The following is a 20,684-nucleotide window of genomic DNA, read 5'->3' as shown; positions in this document are numbered from 1 at the left end:
TTAGTAAATAATTAATTTTCACTGTTCGCAAATGTGTTTTAGCACAAACTCAGTAATTCAATGAAAATCACTCTTGATATAGTAAAGAAAAGCATGCCACACATCCTCTAATCCAGTTTTATTCTTTTTTCAGCAAAAGAGGAAAGGGAAAAAAAAGGAAAACAAGAAAACAAAAGAAAGGCTACAGAATTTTATCTTATCCATATCTTCGCTTTTTGTATGCTTTTTTTTAAATGTTAACCTAAAAAGGGCAAAGTAATGCAGCTCTATGCTTAGAGTGAGAGTTAACCAGAAACACAAAGGAGGTTAAATAAGGATTTTTCTTAAGATACACAATATTTCATCTCTTATCTTCAGTTGTCCATGTCGACATCAACAGAAAACCAGTCAAAGTAATAATAATAATTAAAAAAAAAAAAATCAAAACAAAAGCGCCGGTAAATTGAGACTCCGCCTTCCTCGTTCCCACCAGAGTTGAACACATCCCTCCATAACGCCATGTATGGGAGGGAAGGAAAGAAAGCAAAAAGAGAGAGAAAGAATCAAGAGAATCCAGAAAGAAAGGTTAGCATGTGCAGGCAGGAGAAAGAACAGGAAACTAGTGAGAATGATGGAGGAAAGAGAGAGAAAAAAAAGAAGGGCAAAAAAAAAAAAAAGCCACCGAGATCTTCAGCTGCTTTTAAAGAGGCAGAGTGTATGATGCAAGGGCTGATGGGAGTTGTACGAGGTTACAGAGTGTGTTTATTCAGACCTGAACGAACTACAGTTCTCAGATGAGCTGTGGGCGGCCCTTTCCCAACTGAACCCAAACCGAAGGGTACCGTTTTGATTGCACCGAACGGTGTAAGTGCATATGTGAGTGTGAGTGTACGCGAGTAAAACGGGCACGGCTCTGACGCGAGAATCGAGTCGAGTCGCGGCAGAGCCGGGCTTTTTTTTTTTTTTTTCCCCGGGACGGAGTGACTCGTGTGATCCAGGTCACCCCCTGTTCCCTCGGTCAGCGTCTGTCCGTGTGACGGAGAAGTAGTTCCCAGAGGTCTCGATCGATCGATGCGTTTCCCCTGGAGTCGATCGCAGCCTCTGAGACGAGAGCAGTTCTCCAAAGTACAGGCCGCTTGGGAGCCCAAATTGGTCTGACCTACTGACCTGCATATGCACTGGGTGTGGAAGGGGACTGAAAACAGAATGTTAAGGCTGTGCGGGTCGGCTGTGTGTGATGAGCACAAGGCTACTGAGGGGTCAGAGGTCAAGCAGGGGTGAGGGGTCCTCTGAGATGTGTTGGAGGAAAAAAGATGCCACTAACAGGTGAGTGATCGGTGGATGCGTGCGTGCGTGTGTGTGTATGCGTGTGTGCGTGCGTGCGCGTTCAAGAGCACTCCTCTCCGATGCGCTGGCAGGTTCGGCCCACCTTGCGGTCCAGTTTAACCATCTTCAGCACAGCTTCCTCTCGGCCACGGCCCAGATGGTCAAACATACAGTCGTGTTGCTCCGGCAACCGGTGCAACATGCAGAACACATAACCTGAGATCAAGAGAGAGAGAGACAGAGTGCTCACAATGAGATGAATGTGTTGTATAACCTGCTCAAGGTTGGTTTTAAAAAGCGTTCCAACAGCACGTAACACTAATTTGACAGAATTTAACAGCATGCTTGAGAGTGCATCTTGCCACACACACACACACACATCGCAAATGACTCTAAAAAGTCGCTAATTACGTCACAGTTAGCCTGCAGAAGTTTCTGCTTTTTAAAATGAATGCCAGAGAGATTATACTGATCTCAGATCATTTCTAAGTAAAAGATTTTAGTGGTGCTTGCCCACGCATTACTGGCACGAGGAGTGTCGCTCGGGGTTGTTACTAACTAGAACAAGTAAAAAAAATAAATTAAAAAAAGCTTACAAACAAGTCTCTACGAGGATCCTATATGGGGTGAGAATTATTGCATTATTCCAAATAAATAGATTATGATCCACAAATAAATGTATAGAAATTCACAAAAATATATCAAATTCACAAATGAATAGATTATGATCCACAAATAAATGTATAAAAATTCACAAAAATATATCAAATTCACAAATAAATAGATTAAGATCCGCAAATAAATGTAAAGTTTCACACACACAAAAAAAGATAAAAACTCACAAATAAATAAAAATGAGATTTGCAAATAAAAAAATATATATTAACCAATGTTTTTTAGGCCAAAAACACAACTCTCCTGGGCATTTATTTGTGAACCGTTTTTTTGCGCATTTGTAACACTTCTAGCAACGAGGTGCGGACAAATCCACAAATAAGTGGACTTCACCCACCGTTTCCTCAAGCCAATCAGATAACGGCCACATTGAGCTGACCAATAGAGCATCACAGTCCCGCCCACAGCCGGTGCCGGAAGTAAAAATTCAATACAATTTCTGCATTGACATTTGGGATATAAGCCACAAAAACGTAACCATACATGGTAGACTTAAAACCAGCTACGGCTGTACTAAGCGATTGTATATGCTCCTATAAACGCCAAAAGGTCATAGGGCACTAACCTTATTTTAAGATGAATTCCTTTTAATCGCGATGTATTGGATAAGTACTCCATTACCCACAATCCTGAACAATCCCACAATCCCACAGTGATGCATCTGATTGGTGGAAGTCGGGTCACGTGTCTGAAACCCAGCGAAGGCGCTTAAAGACTGAAGATCGCGTAATGACGTAGGGCTAACTTCATTGGTCGCACCTCAGAGACGACCCCGCGCCATTGGATGTACAGTAGCCACAGCTTAGCCCAGACGCTCAACGTTTTAGCATTTAGCGTCGTCAGATTTGGAAGTCGCTCAAAAGGCTCTTTCACGGTGGCTTTCAGTCGACTTCAGTGAGGCGCAGTGGTTTATGGGAGTAGTTAATTTGCTCAGAAATGAAAATATGTACACAGACTTGTACCTTTGACTTTTTTTTGGATTTTTTTCACTCAAAATGATGTGTTGTATGCTTATGAGTTCAGCCGTAGCTGATTATCCTCAGACATGCTCTAACACTCTTTAGATATGGATTTTACAAAATGTCAATGGGAGAAATGAATGGGAAATTTACTTCCGGCACCAGCACTCTCTCGGGCTGTGGGCGGGACTGTGATGCTCTATTGTTGCACGTTCTCGCTACAATCACATTTGGTTGTACAATCAGGGCGGTCTTGCCCTGAATTAACTTTGCTCTTTCATCTGTCTATGGGTCATGCACTGGCCCAAATAGGAAGTGTAAGGCTAAGGCCCATAAAATTGCTACAGTAAATTGTTTATTATGATAAAAGCATCAATAAGTTGCTGACTAATGAATAACTGGATTCGACCTTATGATAAATACGCGAGTTTGTGTAATGTAAGTGAAATCACTGTCCAACAGCTTTTCCCACTTATTCAGTCAAGTTTTAAATACGCAGCAGGCCCGTGGATCTAATGAACCATTGTGCATTAAACATGTATCATGCATTTAAAAGTGAAATGCCCAGCAGACAAGCTATTTGCATTGATTTATCCGTTAAAACACTTGATCACACAATTAATATTTCATATGAATCAAACTTAATAATATTTTATTGTAAAAGTTACTTAGAGCATCTAAAAAAAAAGCGCAAAAAAGTATTTTTTTTAGCATCCACTCAAAACCCCAGTAGCCTACATGCTGTGACATCTTCAATGATGGTCATTTGGGCTGATACTTGGTATTCTACAGAATATTTATGTCCTATAGCTAGCTATTTGTCACCACGATTGTGCTTTAATAGACAAAATCATCCATTTTGTCATTTCTTACATCGTGTCTACCCCGCGCGAGTCTGTCGACACTGGACAAAGCAACGGTGCAAATTATGTGTCCTCCGTGTAGCGGCTAATTCTGAAGAAGAATGGGCATCCGTTTACTGTCAATGAATCATTGTGTCGCGCTGCGCCGCGTCCAGTGTATAGCCTACATTATCAAGAATTATGAATTATGCATGTAGCCAGCACTAGGCAAGAAGGAAGATTAGAAATACCATATACATGCAGGTAAGAAAACGTCGTGGGCAAAATGTGTTACCAACCATCACAAACATGTTAATTTTACATTATTTGAAACTGCTACGGCAGCCGAGAAGATAATGGGCTATTTGCTTGATTCCGGTGTAGAGGGCAGCACACTGTCTTACGGAAGTAAACAAAGAGGTTACTGAAGTCAACATTTAAGTGTTCTTTATGTGCGTTGTGTACGCCCTGCTGGTTAATCTGCTATCCTCTTCCTTAGATTAGTTGACTAATTGAAAAATTACTTGTTAGTGGCAGCACTCCTAGCAAACACCACTAACTACGCATAGACCAAACGTAGTTTGACTTCTTAGAGTGTGATCTGAGATAATTTCCAAGTAAATAAAAACCCAGCTCTGCACACAGAGGATCCATTCCGTCTTCAGAGCCTCATTAAGAAGAGTCTCGTTAAGGAGTTTAATATATTCATTAATACACATGGTGTTTTTAATGAGTCAGAGATGATTAAAAGCTTACAATGTTTCAATTACGACAGCCACAGAAGAGCTGCACGGCACTACACACACCAGTGCATCATGTAGCGCTATTCAGGGGCGACGCCGCTGAATATATATTCTAGATGAGTTGACAGCTTCTGAATTGTTTGACGAAAAAGAAAAACAGGGTTGTTCTCACTGACTGCATGCAACCATAAACCCGCAGCATAATGTGCTGCCCGATTCATGAAAGATTCGCTCAAATGAAGCGGTTCATTTTAATGAATCATTCGAGTAGATTAGCAAATCAGTCTGAATCGAACACAGGACTTAAACACTTGGATCGACCGAATTACTCGCTTATACGTTACTGTTAGGGCTGGGTAATAAATATCGATTTCTCGATATTAATCGATTCTCATTTTTACGAACCGATATCGATTCTTAAATCTCAAGAATCGATTAGTCATCCTGTTTCATTTGAATGAATGGAACATTGTATTGCGGCTGCGCGCATCCAAAAAAAATAAAAAAAATAAATAAATAAAAATCGCAATAATCTTTGTCCTTTGTTACTATTGATATGAAACAAAGTCTCAATTTTCAAATTACGTCCATTTTCTTTAGAAATTCAAAAACATAAATAGAGTTTTGGCGCTGTGGCGTGAGATCGCTCTGGCGCAGCTCTAGAGAAGCAGCGGCGCTGATCTCTCTTCCGGGATAATAATACCAGTTACAGCGCGAAATAAACATGAATGAGCATCTGAAAGTGTGTTAAAAGATAGAGTACAACTTATCGAAATCCGTATCATGTCACATTGATTCGCTCAATCAGCGTTTTAACCGTGGAAAGACGTCAGTTAAACAGCTAATCAATGTCATGTATCGTCATATTTACCTCAGAAAACCCACATCAACTCGTTAGTCAGCTAGAAAATAATAACTCCAGAGAGGAGCATTTTGCCAAATATATACACTATAGCTATTACGTATGCATTATAATCTTAATGTTCTTCAATATTTAATGCATATTTGAATAATTCTGGCAAGTTTTTATGACAGCCACCATTTAAATGTTTATATTTCATATAATCTTCTTCTTATAAAAATAAATAAAAGTGTAATTTAAGTGATTCATTCATTATTACCTTCATATTAGGCTAATGAAGCCTAGTAGGCTACAACTAGACTCCCATAGTTTACAGCATTAGTTAAGAGATTTGATTCCCTTGAGAAAAAAATGCCATTTATTGTAACTGATATCCAAAATAATCGATATTGAATCAAATCGAATCTTAATCGAAATCGAATCGAATCGTATAATTTGTCTCAATACCCAGCCCTAGTTACTGTACATTTTAAAACGCATCCAAGCAGGTTTCCTAACCCTAGGAAGAAAATGCAGCAGAGTTTTTCAACTGCAGGAGTCCTGCCTGAGAAAAACATCATCCCGTTGGGATAAGGACTCAGATGCGAGCTGTCACGGGAACAGTCAGATCCATAAGTGTATTAGCAGAGCAGTGGGAATTGTCATTAGACTGATGACTTGCAATACCATCTTCAGTTTAACAAAACAAGACAAAAAAATAACTAGCACAGCCAGGAGGACTGACGTTAGCGGCGTAATTATGTTTAAACGCTCACTTTATTTCCTTACCTACAGTTAGCATCTGAAATTGAAATGACCGAGGGGGGTTAAATATACTTTAGTTCTGTAGAGATCTAAAAGTTCTCGCTGAAATTGCAAACAGTCAGGTGAGGAATGAACAGGCCCACACAGAATTGGAAAACCCATCATATGCGCCATCAGAACAAGTGACGTGATGTGACAAAACTAGAAAACTTTTGCCATCATCCACAAAGCTGTCGAGACTTGACGCATGCGTTATAGTTTTGTCACATCGCCTCGCAGATGACACGGCGGCCATACTAACCACAGCGACAGGACCCCAGCTCCTGTTGTACGAGCTCCAGTTTGGTTTGGCAGCGATGGCATCGCCGACGGTTCTTCTGCTTGGGAACTCGTGGAGAATCTTCAGAACATGAGGCCTCTCCCACACGAACACGCTTCTCCGGGGACGACTCGCTCTCTGAACCTGAGGCTGAACACACAAACAAGAACTTTTAAATTACAACTGCATCCCCACTGCAGAACTATTTGGTGCGAGTTGAACAGCGCTATAACACACACCGGAGAGCACAAAGAGCTTCAGTTGAGAAGCAAGTGTTCGGCTTACCATGCATCCCATTACTAAACGGGGGAAAAAGGTAGTTGGCATGCTTTATAATGGATTGAAGGTTGAACCATTCACAACAGCATAGTAACAACCTAGCAAGGGCGGCATCCTTTAAACCTCAAATCTCTCTTTAAACTGGCAAAATATTTAAACTACAACTATATGAATGTTTGGGCAGTCTGAAGAAAGATTTGAGGTTTAGGAATGTAGGCCTTGCTCGGTTTGTAAGTGATTGTTTGATTAGCATTAATGATAGACAGCAGCAGGTTTATTAGGCTGCTGTCACTTTAAGAACTAACGCATGGATCGAATATACCGACACGTCCGATTTCCAACCGTTTACATACACTTAAGACATAACCAACTGTGTTTATCCATAAAACCGTATTCTGGACAAAATAGATTGATTTATTTTTAAAAAATACTTCCCTTGATCTGAGCGGTATAAGACTTGGCTACTTTTCCTACGTTTGCCTCCTGAACACACACAATTTTTTTTTGACTCAATTCTACAATGTTAAGTGGGTGAAAAAACAACAACTTTTATTTGGGTAAAAAATGGGCACCCATAGAAATGAATGGGAAAAAAATGTAATTTAGAGCATTCTAAAATAAGCTAAAATAAGACAACAGGTGACAGCAAAGTCACTTCATCTTTAGGTTTTAGCTCTAAGAACTTATTGGAATGACATTTTAATGTAGTTAAAAAATAAAATAAAAATAAAGATAAGCATAATTTACATAGAAAATATGGTGCTTTTTGAAGTAAATAAATTCAAAAATACCCCCAAAATAAAACACACACCCTAAATGGATAGACAAAACTTTATCGAAGACAGTGATATAACATTTATAATAAATAAAAATTAGAATCACATCTTAGTCCTCTGTGCCCACATTTGTCCACAATTACAGGATTAAGGGCTATAAAGTGAATACGGTTTGAGGGTTAAATGAAGGCTGGCGTTTTGACAATTTTATTTTGTTTTTATACTTCTACACAAATAGGCGGATTTCTATGCGTCAGCCTGCGTGAGTAAAGAGTTCGTTGTTTAAGGCTTATTGCACTTAATAACTATTTTTAATAAACACTTCCCACACTTTATTATCTCATTCCTGTATGTTTCTTTATTGCTCTAATGTGTCAATAACTTCAGGCAGTCCGTATAAATTGTTTAAATTGTCGCTACAATTTCACCATGCATGCCGTCCAGCTCTAAGAAGCGACATCAGAGTCGGCGGAAAGTTTGCAAGTAATCTAGACAGAAGTTTGGCTTGACCAAAACTTGAACTCAATTGATTTAGCTCTCTCTGACCTTGGTTAGTCAGTCTAAACCAGAGCTTCCTGTGCTTTCAGAGCTTTAAAAATCGTCTTTTTTGTGGATAGAGAGGTGGAAATGAATGTGTGAGGAAGGTAACGATGGGTGCGATAAAAAATACATCGATTCACAAGAAGAACTATATTAATAATTGGATATTTAAATTAGGTTTACTAATAAGATGTTGCAACAAAACGGAGATAAAAGATACATTTTGTGCGATATATAACAACTGATTACATTTGAGCAGCTGCTTTGAGACTTTCAAACCACATTTGTACGCTGTAGGGCTGTATTCAACCAAAGAAATCCTTAGTCGACCAAAGTCGAGTCCTGCTCGACGATTAGTCGACTAAAAAAAAAAAAAAAAAAAAAAAACGTGATGTTTTGATTAAACATTTTTTAAACAATTGTCATTGAGCATTTATAAAACAACAACGAAAAAACATCACAAATAAATAAAACTATAATAATAATACAATTCTTTGAAAATTAAGTGATTTTTTAACTGCAAAAAGTGAAGAGCTCTGTCCTAGGTCTATAGTACAGTCCCACTCGCGCACCTGACCACACCACACGCTGCAAAAAATATAACTACTATCTGCCACATAATGAAAAATTCCAACAAAAGCTCTCGTTTATACAGGCTTTATATTCTTCTTTACTTTCAAAGCTATGGGTTAACTTTAGTCCTGACGATCAAGGCGTTTTAAACAACACTCAAAAAACCCCAAATAACTTAAAAACAATCATAATAATAGGCTGTAGGACTGCGTATAGGTTTATTTTCGTTTTGTTGCATTATTTAGGCTATTTTCAAATGTGTCAAGTGTACAAATAAAAACGAAAACATTAAGAAAACACAATCTATTGAGTCAGCATGATATAGCCGTTAAAAGGCTGCTCACGTCTTTTGCGCGCTCAAGTTCGATTTTAAATGTAGGCGCGCGACTTGCGCGCTCATAATGGCAACGCGATCGCCTCCCTCCACAGTCTTGTCGTCTTTGTTTTAAAATGCAGCCAGACAAAAGATTTATATTTCCTGGACATTTTGTCGACTAAAGCCAAAACAAGCAGCGTTCTAACTGAATGAATACAGCATCCCTTACCGAGCGTGAAGCAGCAGCGCAGCCAGCCACAGGTGCGGTTCCCGACTGTATTATGTGTGTGCGCTAAACTGTGGCGCAGTTACAAAAATAGCCTAAATTAAAGCATTTTAAAGTTGGGGACAAAACATAGGCTAATTATATTTAGAATACAGTAATAAATAACTGCTTATAAATGAATAATTATCAAGGAGTAAGTCATTGAAAAATTCCTACTGTTGGTAAAAAAAAAAAAAAAAAAAATGCAACTGGTCGACCAATAAGAATGTCAGTCGACCACGACGGCATCGACCGATTAGTCGACTAAACGACTAAAGTTGACAGCCCTAGTACGCTGCTGTACATTTACAGCTCAGTTCCAAAGTGGTGTGATGTGCTAGAGTCTTAAAAGCTGCCAGACACACACAAGCACAAAAGCAGTGGTGAGGTGTACCTGAGTCGCAGGGTCGTTTTGTAGGAGTGGATAGCGTGCCGCGTGCTGTGTCTGTACTGGAGACTTCTGGGAGAGAGAGAGAGAGAATGATATAAGATTTAGATTTATGCATTTGGCAGATACATTTATCCGAAGTGACTTGCATTGCATTTAACGGTTCATGCATTCCCTAGGGATCAAACACATGACCTTGGCGTTGCTATTTAGGAGTTCTCCGCTGCAAACCCAACATTTGAAAACCACTAGAATAGATCTCTAAGGATTCAGACTTTCTCTTTGTCTTCAACTCAGATTTCACATTCCCAAAACAAACATTATAAATGTGTCCTTTAATCATTTTCATCTACAATATTCAACGGTCTATCATTCTCCATGACTGCTGTGGAATATTAAAATGATTAAGGCCCATCTGAGACTAAATGCGATGAAATATCATCCAAGTTATTACAGGTAAGACAGAAAACATTAGTGCGTCCTCACCGTCCTGTGCAGGAAGAGGCGTGGCTTCTGTCGAGGGCTCCTCAGAGCTGGCTGGCTTGGAGGACAGGGTTTGGCTACTGCTGCTGCTCGTCTCATTGCAGAAGACTGCTGATTGGCTATTGCTGGAGCTGGGGGCGGGTTCTGGAGTGCAGTCCTCGTCTGGCTGTTTCTTCTGTATGTCTGATTGAGAAAAGAGAGAGAATTAGAGTCTCTAAAAACTCAGATTAGACAATGATTATACCCTGTACTATAAGTAACTTACCAGCAAAACATTTGGAGCAAAGGTTCATGGTTTTGCTGGACCTGGAGAGAGAAAAGGAGATATTCTCTTAAAAATCTGTATGCAAGAAGAGCACAACTCTATTGTGAAATGACCATAACAACACTAACCAACACTAGCGAAATTTCACAATTCTTGATACAGATTTCAATACCACAACAAGATCAAACATTATTAAAAACCTAAAAAAAATCCATTAATAAATTCAATTAAAAATATATATTTAAAAATAGGTTTACAATTAAAATTAAATTGTTTTTTGCTAAATTATTCAAGTAAACCACACTTTTAGTCAATGCATCTCCTGCGTGACCTTTCCAACTGTTTATGATTACAGGGTAAAAATGTTTAGGAATTAATTTGATTCAGAAATATTTGCTAATGAATCACTGAGACTTTGTGGACCAGTTCATTTGACTCACTGAAAAGAACTCAAAAAGTATTTTATAATACGGCAGTTGCCTACATGTGCGAGCCGCAAGCGATTATTAGAACAATCGGCAACGGTTTACACTTGTATGTGCATGTCCAGTGTGCATGAATGGTCATGTGACGTCTTTCCAGTTTTGTAGCGTGGACAGATCTTTTCTAATATGCAGTCGACACGCCAGTATGGACTCAGACACCTCTTCAGTGGAGAGCTCCTCGATGTTATTTACATGCAGGTTGAGGGCGGTGACTTATCAAACACTTCATTTCCACAAACACAACAAACATCCATTGCACTCCCTGCGTGCGACTCGAAACTCGCTCTCAGGATGTCAGAGGTTAGCAATGAAAACAACATCAACAGACCTTCGGCACAATCAAGCGCAATCATAATCAGCAGCCAATCAAGGAGGCGGAAGGAAGCATGCGGAGAGAGCAGGGCATTGTGGGTAGGAATAATGCATATTAAGAAGATGAGCACATTTGAGTGTAGAAGAGCACATCACCACATGAACACCTCGATGGGGTAGCTGCGTGTGCGAGCATGAAAAAGGTCGAAAAGGTGTTACTGACAGAGCTGACTGAATAACGCATGACGGTTCGGTTGTCATTGAGATAAGCTGAAACAGTTAAACCTGTTGATCCACAGGACAATGATGGGCCTCCTGAGCACTATGATAGGCTGATCAAGGCTATAGTGCCTGCCTATTATAATGGATCCGCAAATTGGCCTGAATCGATCCAAATGGTGGAAAAGAATCATCTACCGTAGTTGCAGCACCAGAGATGAAACGGTTAGCAGTTTGATAAACCCCGATAACAAATTCTAAACAATTAGTAGCAGCTGCAGAATACCAGATCTATTCCTCTGAGAACAAATACAATAACATATCCATCACCATTGCCAAACCATCTGAGATTCGTCATGACTGAAATTAGGGATGTCAACGATTAATCGACGATCGATTAATTGTCGATAACACATTTAATCGATAAAACATCAAATGGGATGTTTGAGTTAAATAAACGCTAACAAAGTGCTCAACGGTTATTCATTCCGCAGGCCGCTCAAGCAGAATGCACGACTAATAATAACGATGGTTAATTTGGGACTGTCATGTTACGTAACATGAGAACACTATTTTATTAAATGGTTGTGAATTCGTTGGGTTTAGCTGCCGTTTTCAGTCACACATTCTGACAAGCACACATCTGAGACGCATTGTATTTGTCGTTATATCAGCATTGACCATGTAATGCTCTTTGGCATTAATGCTAACGATTAATTGATCGTTATTTAAACGACGATCGATCGTGGTAATTTGTGAAAATTGAAATCCCTAACTGAAATGCAATTGTATACTAATCAGTTGTTTTATAGTAATGTACCAGCGGCCTGGATTCCCTGTTGAGTTCAGCAGTTTAACATGTACTTGACCTGATAAATATCCAAATGAATCGATATTGAATCGAATTGAATCGCAAGCTTATGAGCAGAAATCTAATCGTGAAATTTATGTCATTGCCCAGCCCTAATAAAAACAGTACCAGTCATTGTAAAAGTTGGCCTATTGATGACTCCTAAGGATGACAGATAACCTGAAGGAGATTTAACAAGGTTAACTAACAAGAAATTTTCAAAACCAGTTTTCCTCGTTTTATTTATTAGTTAGAAAAGGTTCAACTCAATTTTGTAACTATTTGCAAAAGCTGAATAATCAATCAAAAATAATCAACTATTAGTAGTCGATTAATCTGTGAAATAATCACAGACTAGAGCCCGACCGATAAAGGATTTTGAAGGCCGATACGATACAAATATTTTGGGGTTTTAAAATCCAATATATCGGCCGATATTTTATTTATTTATTTGAAACTGGACATGATAGTCACAAATTTTTTTCATGCTTATTTGAGTTAAGAGAACTGATGGGCATGTTCTTTTAATTGTTATTCAAGCAATGTATGTCTCGTGACCAACTCAACGAGTGTTGCCAACAGGGACAGCGTAGAGTGCCCTCTGGTGGACAAACTATACAACTCCAACACTCGTGACATGGTTCAAGCGTGTTTCGTCCGTTTTTATTTTATTTTTGAAATATTCATTTATCAGCCATTATAACTGCCGATACCGATAGTTTGGAAAATGCCTAAAATCGGCCGATAACATCGGTCTGCCAATATATCGGTCTGGCTCTATCACAGACTCGTCGATTAATCGTTCTGATAATCATTAGATTAATCGATTATCAAAATAATACTGTTGCAGCCCTAGTTGGAAAAATATATACAGCATTTCACTGTGCAGCAGATAAACTTTTACATACTTTAAGAGAATGCAACGGTAAGTTTATGTGTGTGCATGGTCTTCCTCGGTCAAATGATTAAAAGCTAATCAAGCTGGCCTCTCTCTGGATTAATCTGACATCTCCTGTTAAATGTCATCTGCAATTACTGCTTATGAAAAGAGGCAACAGCCCAATCAAGACTCCAGCACGCACACACCTCAGCCCACCTACTGAAGAGACACTGTGTGTGCGACACATTCAACAACCTGAGGAACACAAATCGCATCACACCATTAATCAAGCCATTTTACTAAATAACCACAATAACATTGAATCTAATTTGTAGATGTGATTGATGCAGCGCTTCCTACATAATGAACCCACCTGCCAATAAGTGGATCTAACTTAATTAAAATAAAACTGGTTTCAAAAGCAAGCAGCAAATGTGTTTCTTTATAAGATTGACATTTTCTGCAAACACTCAGCAGAAGTTTCTTTATAAAGCAATTCAAACCAACAACTCTGAGTCATTTTAACTGACTCACTAAAATCACTTTTATCGACTTTGTATTATTTTATTGTAAATTATTTTCTCATCAAATTCAATAAATAGTGTTTCAAGGGCTCATATTAGGGGTTAGAAACTTAAAACCCCAAATGATAAGCAATTAAATTGACTAAAAGTGGTGTTTGTGAAACACCAATTGAAAACAAGAGTTTCTTATCTGTCTGAATAACAATTCTATTTGTATTTATGCAAAAACTCAAACAGAGCTGCTCCTCCCCAACATGTGAAGTCCTACCTATAATAATAATAATAATACAAATTTAATAGGGTACACACAGAAATAAACAAATTACTATGTGTGTAAAGTAAACATCTACAGGCTATGTTTGAAAATAAAAGCAACATTGAAATGGTGAAGGTTTTCTTTGGCATGTTTTGTGGGAAACGCAGAGGATGGTGCATCCAAATACAACAGATAATCTTACTATCCAAACCTCATTCCCAACACGCACCCAAGCACCCAAACGATAATCTATGCTTGAAAATGTGAAGGCTGACATGCTAACAGGTGTTCAAATGTAAGATGCCAGATGGAAGTATGGAAATCGAATGAAAAATGAAATGCCACAGCTGCCCTTCACACTTCAGCCCCTCTGAACTACAGCGCCCTCTATCTACACAAACAGAGAAATGTCTTTAGAAGCGGAGCAAACATCATACAATTAGGACGGTTTATAATGTGCAATAGTAGAAATGTACCGGCTAGTAGCAATTTTGCTTTATCTTTTAAACCACTTATTTATTGTGAAAAATCTGATCTTTTGGTTTGCATCCATAAAAAAAACTAGGCGATATTATGTTTTTAATTCACTACTAGACTATCCAAAATCGGCATTAACACATGGGCATAGTTATCTAACACATTTTTACATATTGCATTTACAGCAAAAAATAAAATAAAAAAATAACTGTACTATGACATAAAAATAGATCTTGATAGACTAGAATGCACTAGAGGCTACTAATGACACTAGAATTTCTGAAGCGAAAGATTAAGTTTTGATCACAAAACATTACCAATCAACGTGGCACAAGCAAGCAACCGCTGCACCTGTATAACTTCTCAACTATTATCCTTGCTTGTACTCCATATAATAGTTAACCACATTTTCAGATAATCAACTACACTACACAGGCCGAGTTTACTCGCTCGACTTCCTAGCCGTTGGTCTAATCTTGACAGGTTATTGAAGATGTAGGTGTCCACAATTTGTCTTGACTGGTTATCAAAACAGAGCAGCGTTTGCTTGTGTCATTCAGCACCAGTTAGGCAGGTTGAGGGAAGAACCACTCACGTTTTGATACTGCTTTTACACATGAAACAGGTTAGCCGAAACCTTTTCCTCAAGTATCGGTTTACTAGGATTTATGTTTTGCCCTATCAAAATAACTACCTTACAAGTATGCATAGTTTAATAATGCATGCTAGGTATAACCAACATATGCTTCAATTCAGATTTTGATCATGTGACCACTGTCTTTAGTGACATTACAAGCCATCAGTAACTATAATTTGGTCCAGATTAATCCATTTAAACTACAACAACTACAACGACTAAATAAATTCAGTTTAAAGGGATACTCCACTTTTTTGGAAATAGGCTCATTTTACCACTCCCCCAGAGTTAAACAGTTGGGTTTTACCGTTTTCGAATGTTTTCAGCCTATTTTTTTTTTTATATGAATATCAGTAACCACACAGTTTCTGGTCTCATTGACTTCCATAGTAGGAATTAGGAAAAAATTTACTATGGAAGTCAATGGGACCAGAAACGGTCTGGTTACTGATATTCTTCTACATAAAAAAAAAAATAAAAAAAAAATAATCGGCTGAATACATTCGAAAACGGTAAAACCCAACTGTTTAACTCTGGGGGAGTGGTAAAATGAGCCTATATATTTCCAAAAAAAGTGGAGTATCCCTTTTACACAATAATCACAATAATTATGTTTGTCATTTTTATTATGCACCAACACAACGATAAAGAGTCAAGAATATCAGAATAGAGATTGCCTTACAGGCCAGATATGATGTGCTATGTTATCGCCCATTTTCATGTCTAATGTGCATTTTCAATGACAGCAACTGTGCCACTTGAATAAAGAGTCCAAAATAAACCACGGCTACGATCTATTTATGAATCTTTCAGCTGCACAAATTTGACACATTAAAGGCAGAGGGGAAAATGACTAGAGTCATTATGATGATGAAAAGACCAATTTGTAGATAATTCACCACATGTTTATCCACCACAAAACACTCACACAGACTTTAAATTACACCCCGACTTAATTCAAGAACAGGGCACGACAATAAAAACCACCAGACAACGCAAATTTAAATATTAAAACGCAAGACGACGTGAAAGAGATCTCAAATCTGTACTTGCTGCGTGAGTCTAAGAGGCGGCTTTCTGAGCGCATGCTTCGGATGTGTGCCGCGTACACAAGACTAAACAGCATCTATCTCCTCTAGGTACTGAGTTTGTTATCTGCTCGAGCTCTCTAAGGTATGGACGCTGACGCGCATGTTGTCCGTGATTTCAGCAGGTCTCTAACTTAATATTTCTTTGCTTTGGTTGCCCTTCGTCTCCAACCACTGACGTATTGGCAGCGCTCCCTTCGTCCTCTACTCCCAGAATCTCTTTGATGAGTCCGGATTGTATCCTTGTCATATGATCCCCCTATATCTAGGATCTAAAAAACAGGCCTTTACCTAAAGTGTTTGAGGCAGCCGGTTCATAAACTGTTTCGAGGCAATGTGATTTCAGAGTCCAGTCCAAGCTCACATAATGAACCGTTAGAATCATATAAGAAGTCATATTAACACCTGACCACATATCAGATCATTCGACATTCATAAGCTCGCCTTTTTACTAAGTTGTACATTTACGGCAGTCTCTCAAAACTAGGTTTTGCCCGGCAACTCGTACTGCTTGTCAAATTATTTAAGCATTGTCTTGAATGCGGATTTCTCCATTGTGTTGAATATAACCATCTCAACTAGATACTACATAAACAGCGGCTCACCTGTTACTTTCACGGCTATACTTGACAGATTTTGCAAAGGCTTCAGCTACTCTTAACTGTCAGCTGGTACCGGCCTCAGCTGTCCTTTCTGAGGTTGCTTCGCGCCTTGATGCTTATGGGGGCAGATGCGCTTCGATGACTGGATGACAGTTAGCGTGATGAGACCTAAAATTCAGGCATCTGCCGCAAATTGTGCATTTTGGTATACATAATTTTGCTGGCTCGTTCTACTCATTCGTTTGAAAGCCGAGAAGTTCCCAAACTGATGATTTGGATATCTTAAACCTTTGACAAGTAAGATCACAGCAGGACATGCACTGTCACAGACGTTGAGCCAAAGAAAGAATTGTCATAGATATGAAACGGCTTCAAAAAAATTATTTCTGTTACAATAATTGAAATTATCACAGAAGCACTGGGATATCATACAACATCTACAGGTGTGTGTGATCAAAATCGATTAAAATCACCTTTCTTAAGTAACTTGACTATTCAAATAAAGATTGTATCAATTACATCTATACACTATTAGGTGGCGACAATCTACTGATAAAAAAAAAATTGCCGTTGAATGATTCATTCAAGAGATTTAGTCAAAAATGCAGATTTATCCAGTAATGATAAGCGAGTCTTTATAAGCAAGTCATCAAATCATTTATTCAAAATTGTATTAAAATTAATTAAATTGACTGGCCTCTATTTTAAAAACTAAATTGTGATTCTTCATTTATCCAGAATCAGGCAGCTTTATTATGAAGTATCAGGAGGCTGTCCACGATTGAACGGTCCAAAACACACAAAAGAAAAAGCCAAATCTGAACGTAAACAGATGAGAAAGAAAATGCATGAACATTGAATCATTGCATTAGATCTTAAAGTGACAGCAGCCTAATTTACCTGCGGTTGTCATAACATTTACTACAATACAAAATAAATGTAGAAAACTACTTTAATTTATCACTTTTTTGGGGTGAGGAGGCCAGTGGAAACTTTGGCAAGGCAAGTTACAAATTGAAACCACTTAACATTAAGCCCTGGATTTACAGTCTAATATACACAAAACAGCAGATTTTATCATAGCTTAGTCAACGAGTAATGTGAGAGGGGTTCTATGTGATTAAATCAATTGGTACACGAGCCATGAAATATGCAATTACTGGTGCATCATCAGCATTTGATCCAAACCATCACTTATTAATTTTACTTATTATCCAACCTGTATTTTATTCTAAAACATTTGTTTGTTTGTTTAATGGCTAACAAATAAAAGATAATCGAAAAATCTCCTGTCATAGGTCTCTCTTGGTCTTGCCCAGATTGTGTGCATTTGTTTGGAGAACAGACAACATGAGAGTCAGATGACTGCACCTGTGAGACACATGCTTGAAGAGCCCTGATTGATGTGTCACTCAAGCAAAAGTCTATCTATCATTATCCTTTGGATCGGATACATGAAGACACTTGCTGTGTCTCAAGACCTAGGGAGGCGTCTACCTAGACAGAATTTCAAGACATCAGAGGTGTGTACCAATTAATCAAAGTAGGCTACTCACTAGTTTTGACATAAGCCTACACCACACAAATTAGCCTATGCCCACAATGATTCCAAAATCTGTGGTAAACACCAACAATGCCAGCATCTAAAAAATAAACCAGGTTTTGCTAAGAAAAATGTTGTCTAAGACAGGGGTTTCGATAAAAATAAGATTGATCAAACTAAATGTTTAAAATAAATAAAAATGGATTATATGTACAGTACTACATCTAGCAGTACAGTCTTATTTTAGTGAGTTTCACCGTATAAATTGGGACCTTTAACATGAAATATAGAACTGCCTTTAAAATTTTAGGATGGGAGTCCCTCACACAACGATGATCACATTTAAGGGGCCATAGCATCTAAAAGATTGCAAACCCCTGGTCTAGGAAAGCCAACATATTGTTTTGAATATACGTTTATACATATACGTTTTGAAAATACAACACTAACGCAATGTCCCCTTGTGGTGCCCTAAAAAGCTGCCTAGGTAGGCTGCTTAGTGCTTACTATGTTATAAAATACAGTTCACAAAATTGTGCCACTTATAATGGCCAAAATGTTTTCTAGGTAGGCAGCACACTGTTCTGAATACATCCAAATTAGTAATCATAATGCTGGTTATGTGCGTTTAAAATAGAACAAAAAAAAAGAATGTCCCCCTTTAATGACCCAAAAATTCTGCAAACGTCAGTGTTCACCAGGTTTTTAAATACAACAGCAACATTATACAATCTATAATATCAAAATATGTTGCCCAGATGAGGTTTTCAAACACAGCCAATGATTGTGATAGAGGACAGTAAGATTTAAGTGATCTGTCAGTCCAGCTCACACGGCTCGTTAAAAACCACTGGATCAACCAAAACTGCTTTTGATTAGCCTTACTGTTTATATGTAATACGTGTTTGGTGGAAGTGTATGTTTTGTGCGTGTATTTGAGGGGAAACAGCAGCTGAAGATGTGAAAAACAGGAGTGGTTGTTCCCCACCCCCATCCATCGGCCTACAACAATGAACAACAAACACTCCACATTTCATTCACATTTATCGCCTTAATCCACATCAAATTCGCCGCACGGTTACACTCACGTGTAAAATGAATCATCTTACCCCCAAAATCCACAAGGGCAGCGGGGAGGAATACTAGGCGGCTTGCTGCGCTCGCTTCCTGTGTCCCCCATGGCGGCGATGTGAAGGCGGCAGGTTTCTGCAGGAAACACCGGGGATCCAATGGCGGCCTAGTGCTTGTACGGGAATTCCTCGGCTCGACGTTTGATCAAAAACCCTTTACAACGAAATCCCCGAGGTGAAAATGCAGCGTAAGAACTGAAAGATAAGGACACGAGCAGCCGCTACTATAAATTCGAAGTAATTTAGACAAAATTCAAGAAATTAACGGCCGCGTACAGTCCGACGGACCGCACCGGGAGTCGAGGCCGATCAGCTGGCGAGTGGAAGATACCAACTCCTAAATAGGGTTTTGTAATAATGAGTAAAAACATTTAAACACCCAGATTCCCATTGTACACACATTTACGCAAAATATTGTTGTTAAAAAGTGGTATACTTAATACAATGTTTGAATGTTGTCGGTATATCACTAATATCACGTGTTAATAACGTTTTATCGAAAGAATGTTCCCTTTAAAAGGAAGTGGAACGGTCCAAGCTGTATTCCTTGTTTGTAAAGGGGATTTGAGCTTTAAAGCTGTTTAAGTACAAGACCTGCTGTAGACCCCAGTATAAGATGAGCTGCAGATGATGGCCTTGACTACAACACATATTTAGGCAGGACGCAAAAAAAGTTATTAGAAATATAAAATAACTTAACAAATACATGACATTGAATATCGCATTGACAACACACTGGCTCGAGGTCATAGAGTATCATTGGAAAGGGGATTCCAGTAATCGAATTTTATACACAAATTAAATTATATTATTTATTAGCCTTTAAGTATGTTTAACAAAAATTGCTTTGTGTGTTTATAATATTCAAGGTTCAAAGCTATATTTTTGTTTACACGATTTATCACGAACTAAAACTTGAAAAGGAAAATGCATCAATCAGTCGTTGCATGCTTGAATGTCTAAAGCTTTTGAGGTTGTTGTTTGTGCTTAACGAACTTGAATACTTTATGAATGGGCCTACTTTAAGATCTAAAGATCCATCATAGATGAATGGATGGATAAATATGGATTCTGTTCATATAAGTAGGCTACTTAAAACCATTAAATTTATTGTTAAAGAAATTAAAGCCAAATACAAATATGCATAAGATGTGAGCTTGCAAACAAGGAACACGAATAACTATTATAACTAGACAATGACATTTCTTTAAGAAAAACTTTAAATGAAACTTGAATGGTCTGACAGTTGGAGTTTAAAATCAAGAAGTCTGAACATACATTCAGTCATTTAACGTCTATATAATCTCTGGCTGTATACAGGAAAACCAAAATCCAATCAATTAGAAA

The 20,684-nt window shown here is 38.3% G+C and overlaps 1 protein-coding gene across 2 annotated transcripts; it reads right to left on the bottom strand.

Annotated features, from left to right (window-relative positions):
* Window positions 1–644: 644 nt before the first annotated feature.
* zfand3 (zinc finger, AN1-type domain 3) lies at window positions 645–19,647 on the bottom strand. Of its 2 annotated transcripts, none has more exons than XM_039672387.2 (6): window positions 19,317–19,647; window positions 10,335–10,375; window positions 10,073–10,252; window positions 9,593–9,658; window positions 6,432–6,599; window positions 645–1,521 (listed from the first exon to the last, which is right to left on the bottom strand). In XM_039672387.2, the coding sequence occupies exons 1-6, from the start codon at window positions 19,385–19,387 to the stop codon at window positions 1,367–1,369; spliced, it is 681 nt and encodes a 226-aa protein (XP_039528321.2). In that variant the 5' UTR covers window positions 19,388–19,647; the 3' UTR covers window positions 645–1,366. The 2 variants fall into 2 exon arrangements, with proteins under 2 accessions (XP_039528321.2, XP_039528322.2); XM_039672388.2 differs by having other exon boundaries at window positions 19,296–19,610.
* Window positions 19,648–20,684: the final 1,037 nt, after the last annotated feature.

Source organism: Pimephales promelas, chromosome 11, assembly GCF_988280905.1.
Source record: "Pimephales promelas chromosome 11, fPimPro1.hap1.1, whole genome shotgun sequence".
NCBI lineage: Eukaryota > Metazoa > Chordata > Actinopteri > Cypriniformes > Leuciscidae > Pimephales > Pimephales promelas.
The sequence above is the reverse complement of the archived record's forward strand: the minus strand, read 5'-3'. Positions and strand labels throughout refer to the sequence as shown.

Bases quoted from the DNA above. Each gene is read 5' to 3' on its own strand.
- zfand3 (XM_039672387.2), bottom strand. From the start codon at position 19,387: ATGGGGGACACAGGAAGCGAGCGCAGCAAGCCGCCTAGTATTCCTCCC. The intron at 9,659-10,072 runs GTGAGGACGCAC...TCTCTCTCCCAG, and splicing joins GCCTCTTCCTGCACAGGACG to AAGTCTCCAGTACAGACACA. The intron at 6,600-9,592 runs GTACACCTCACC...TTGTGTGTTCAG, and splicing joins AAAACGACCCTGCGACTCAG to CCTCAGGTTCAGAGAGCGAG.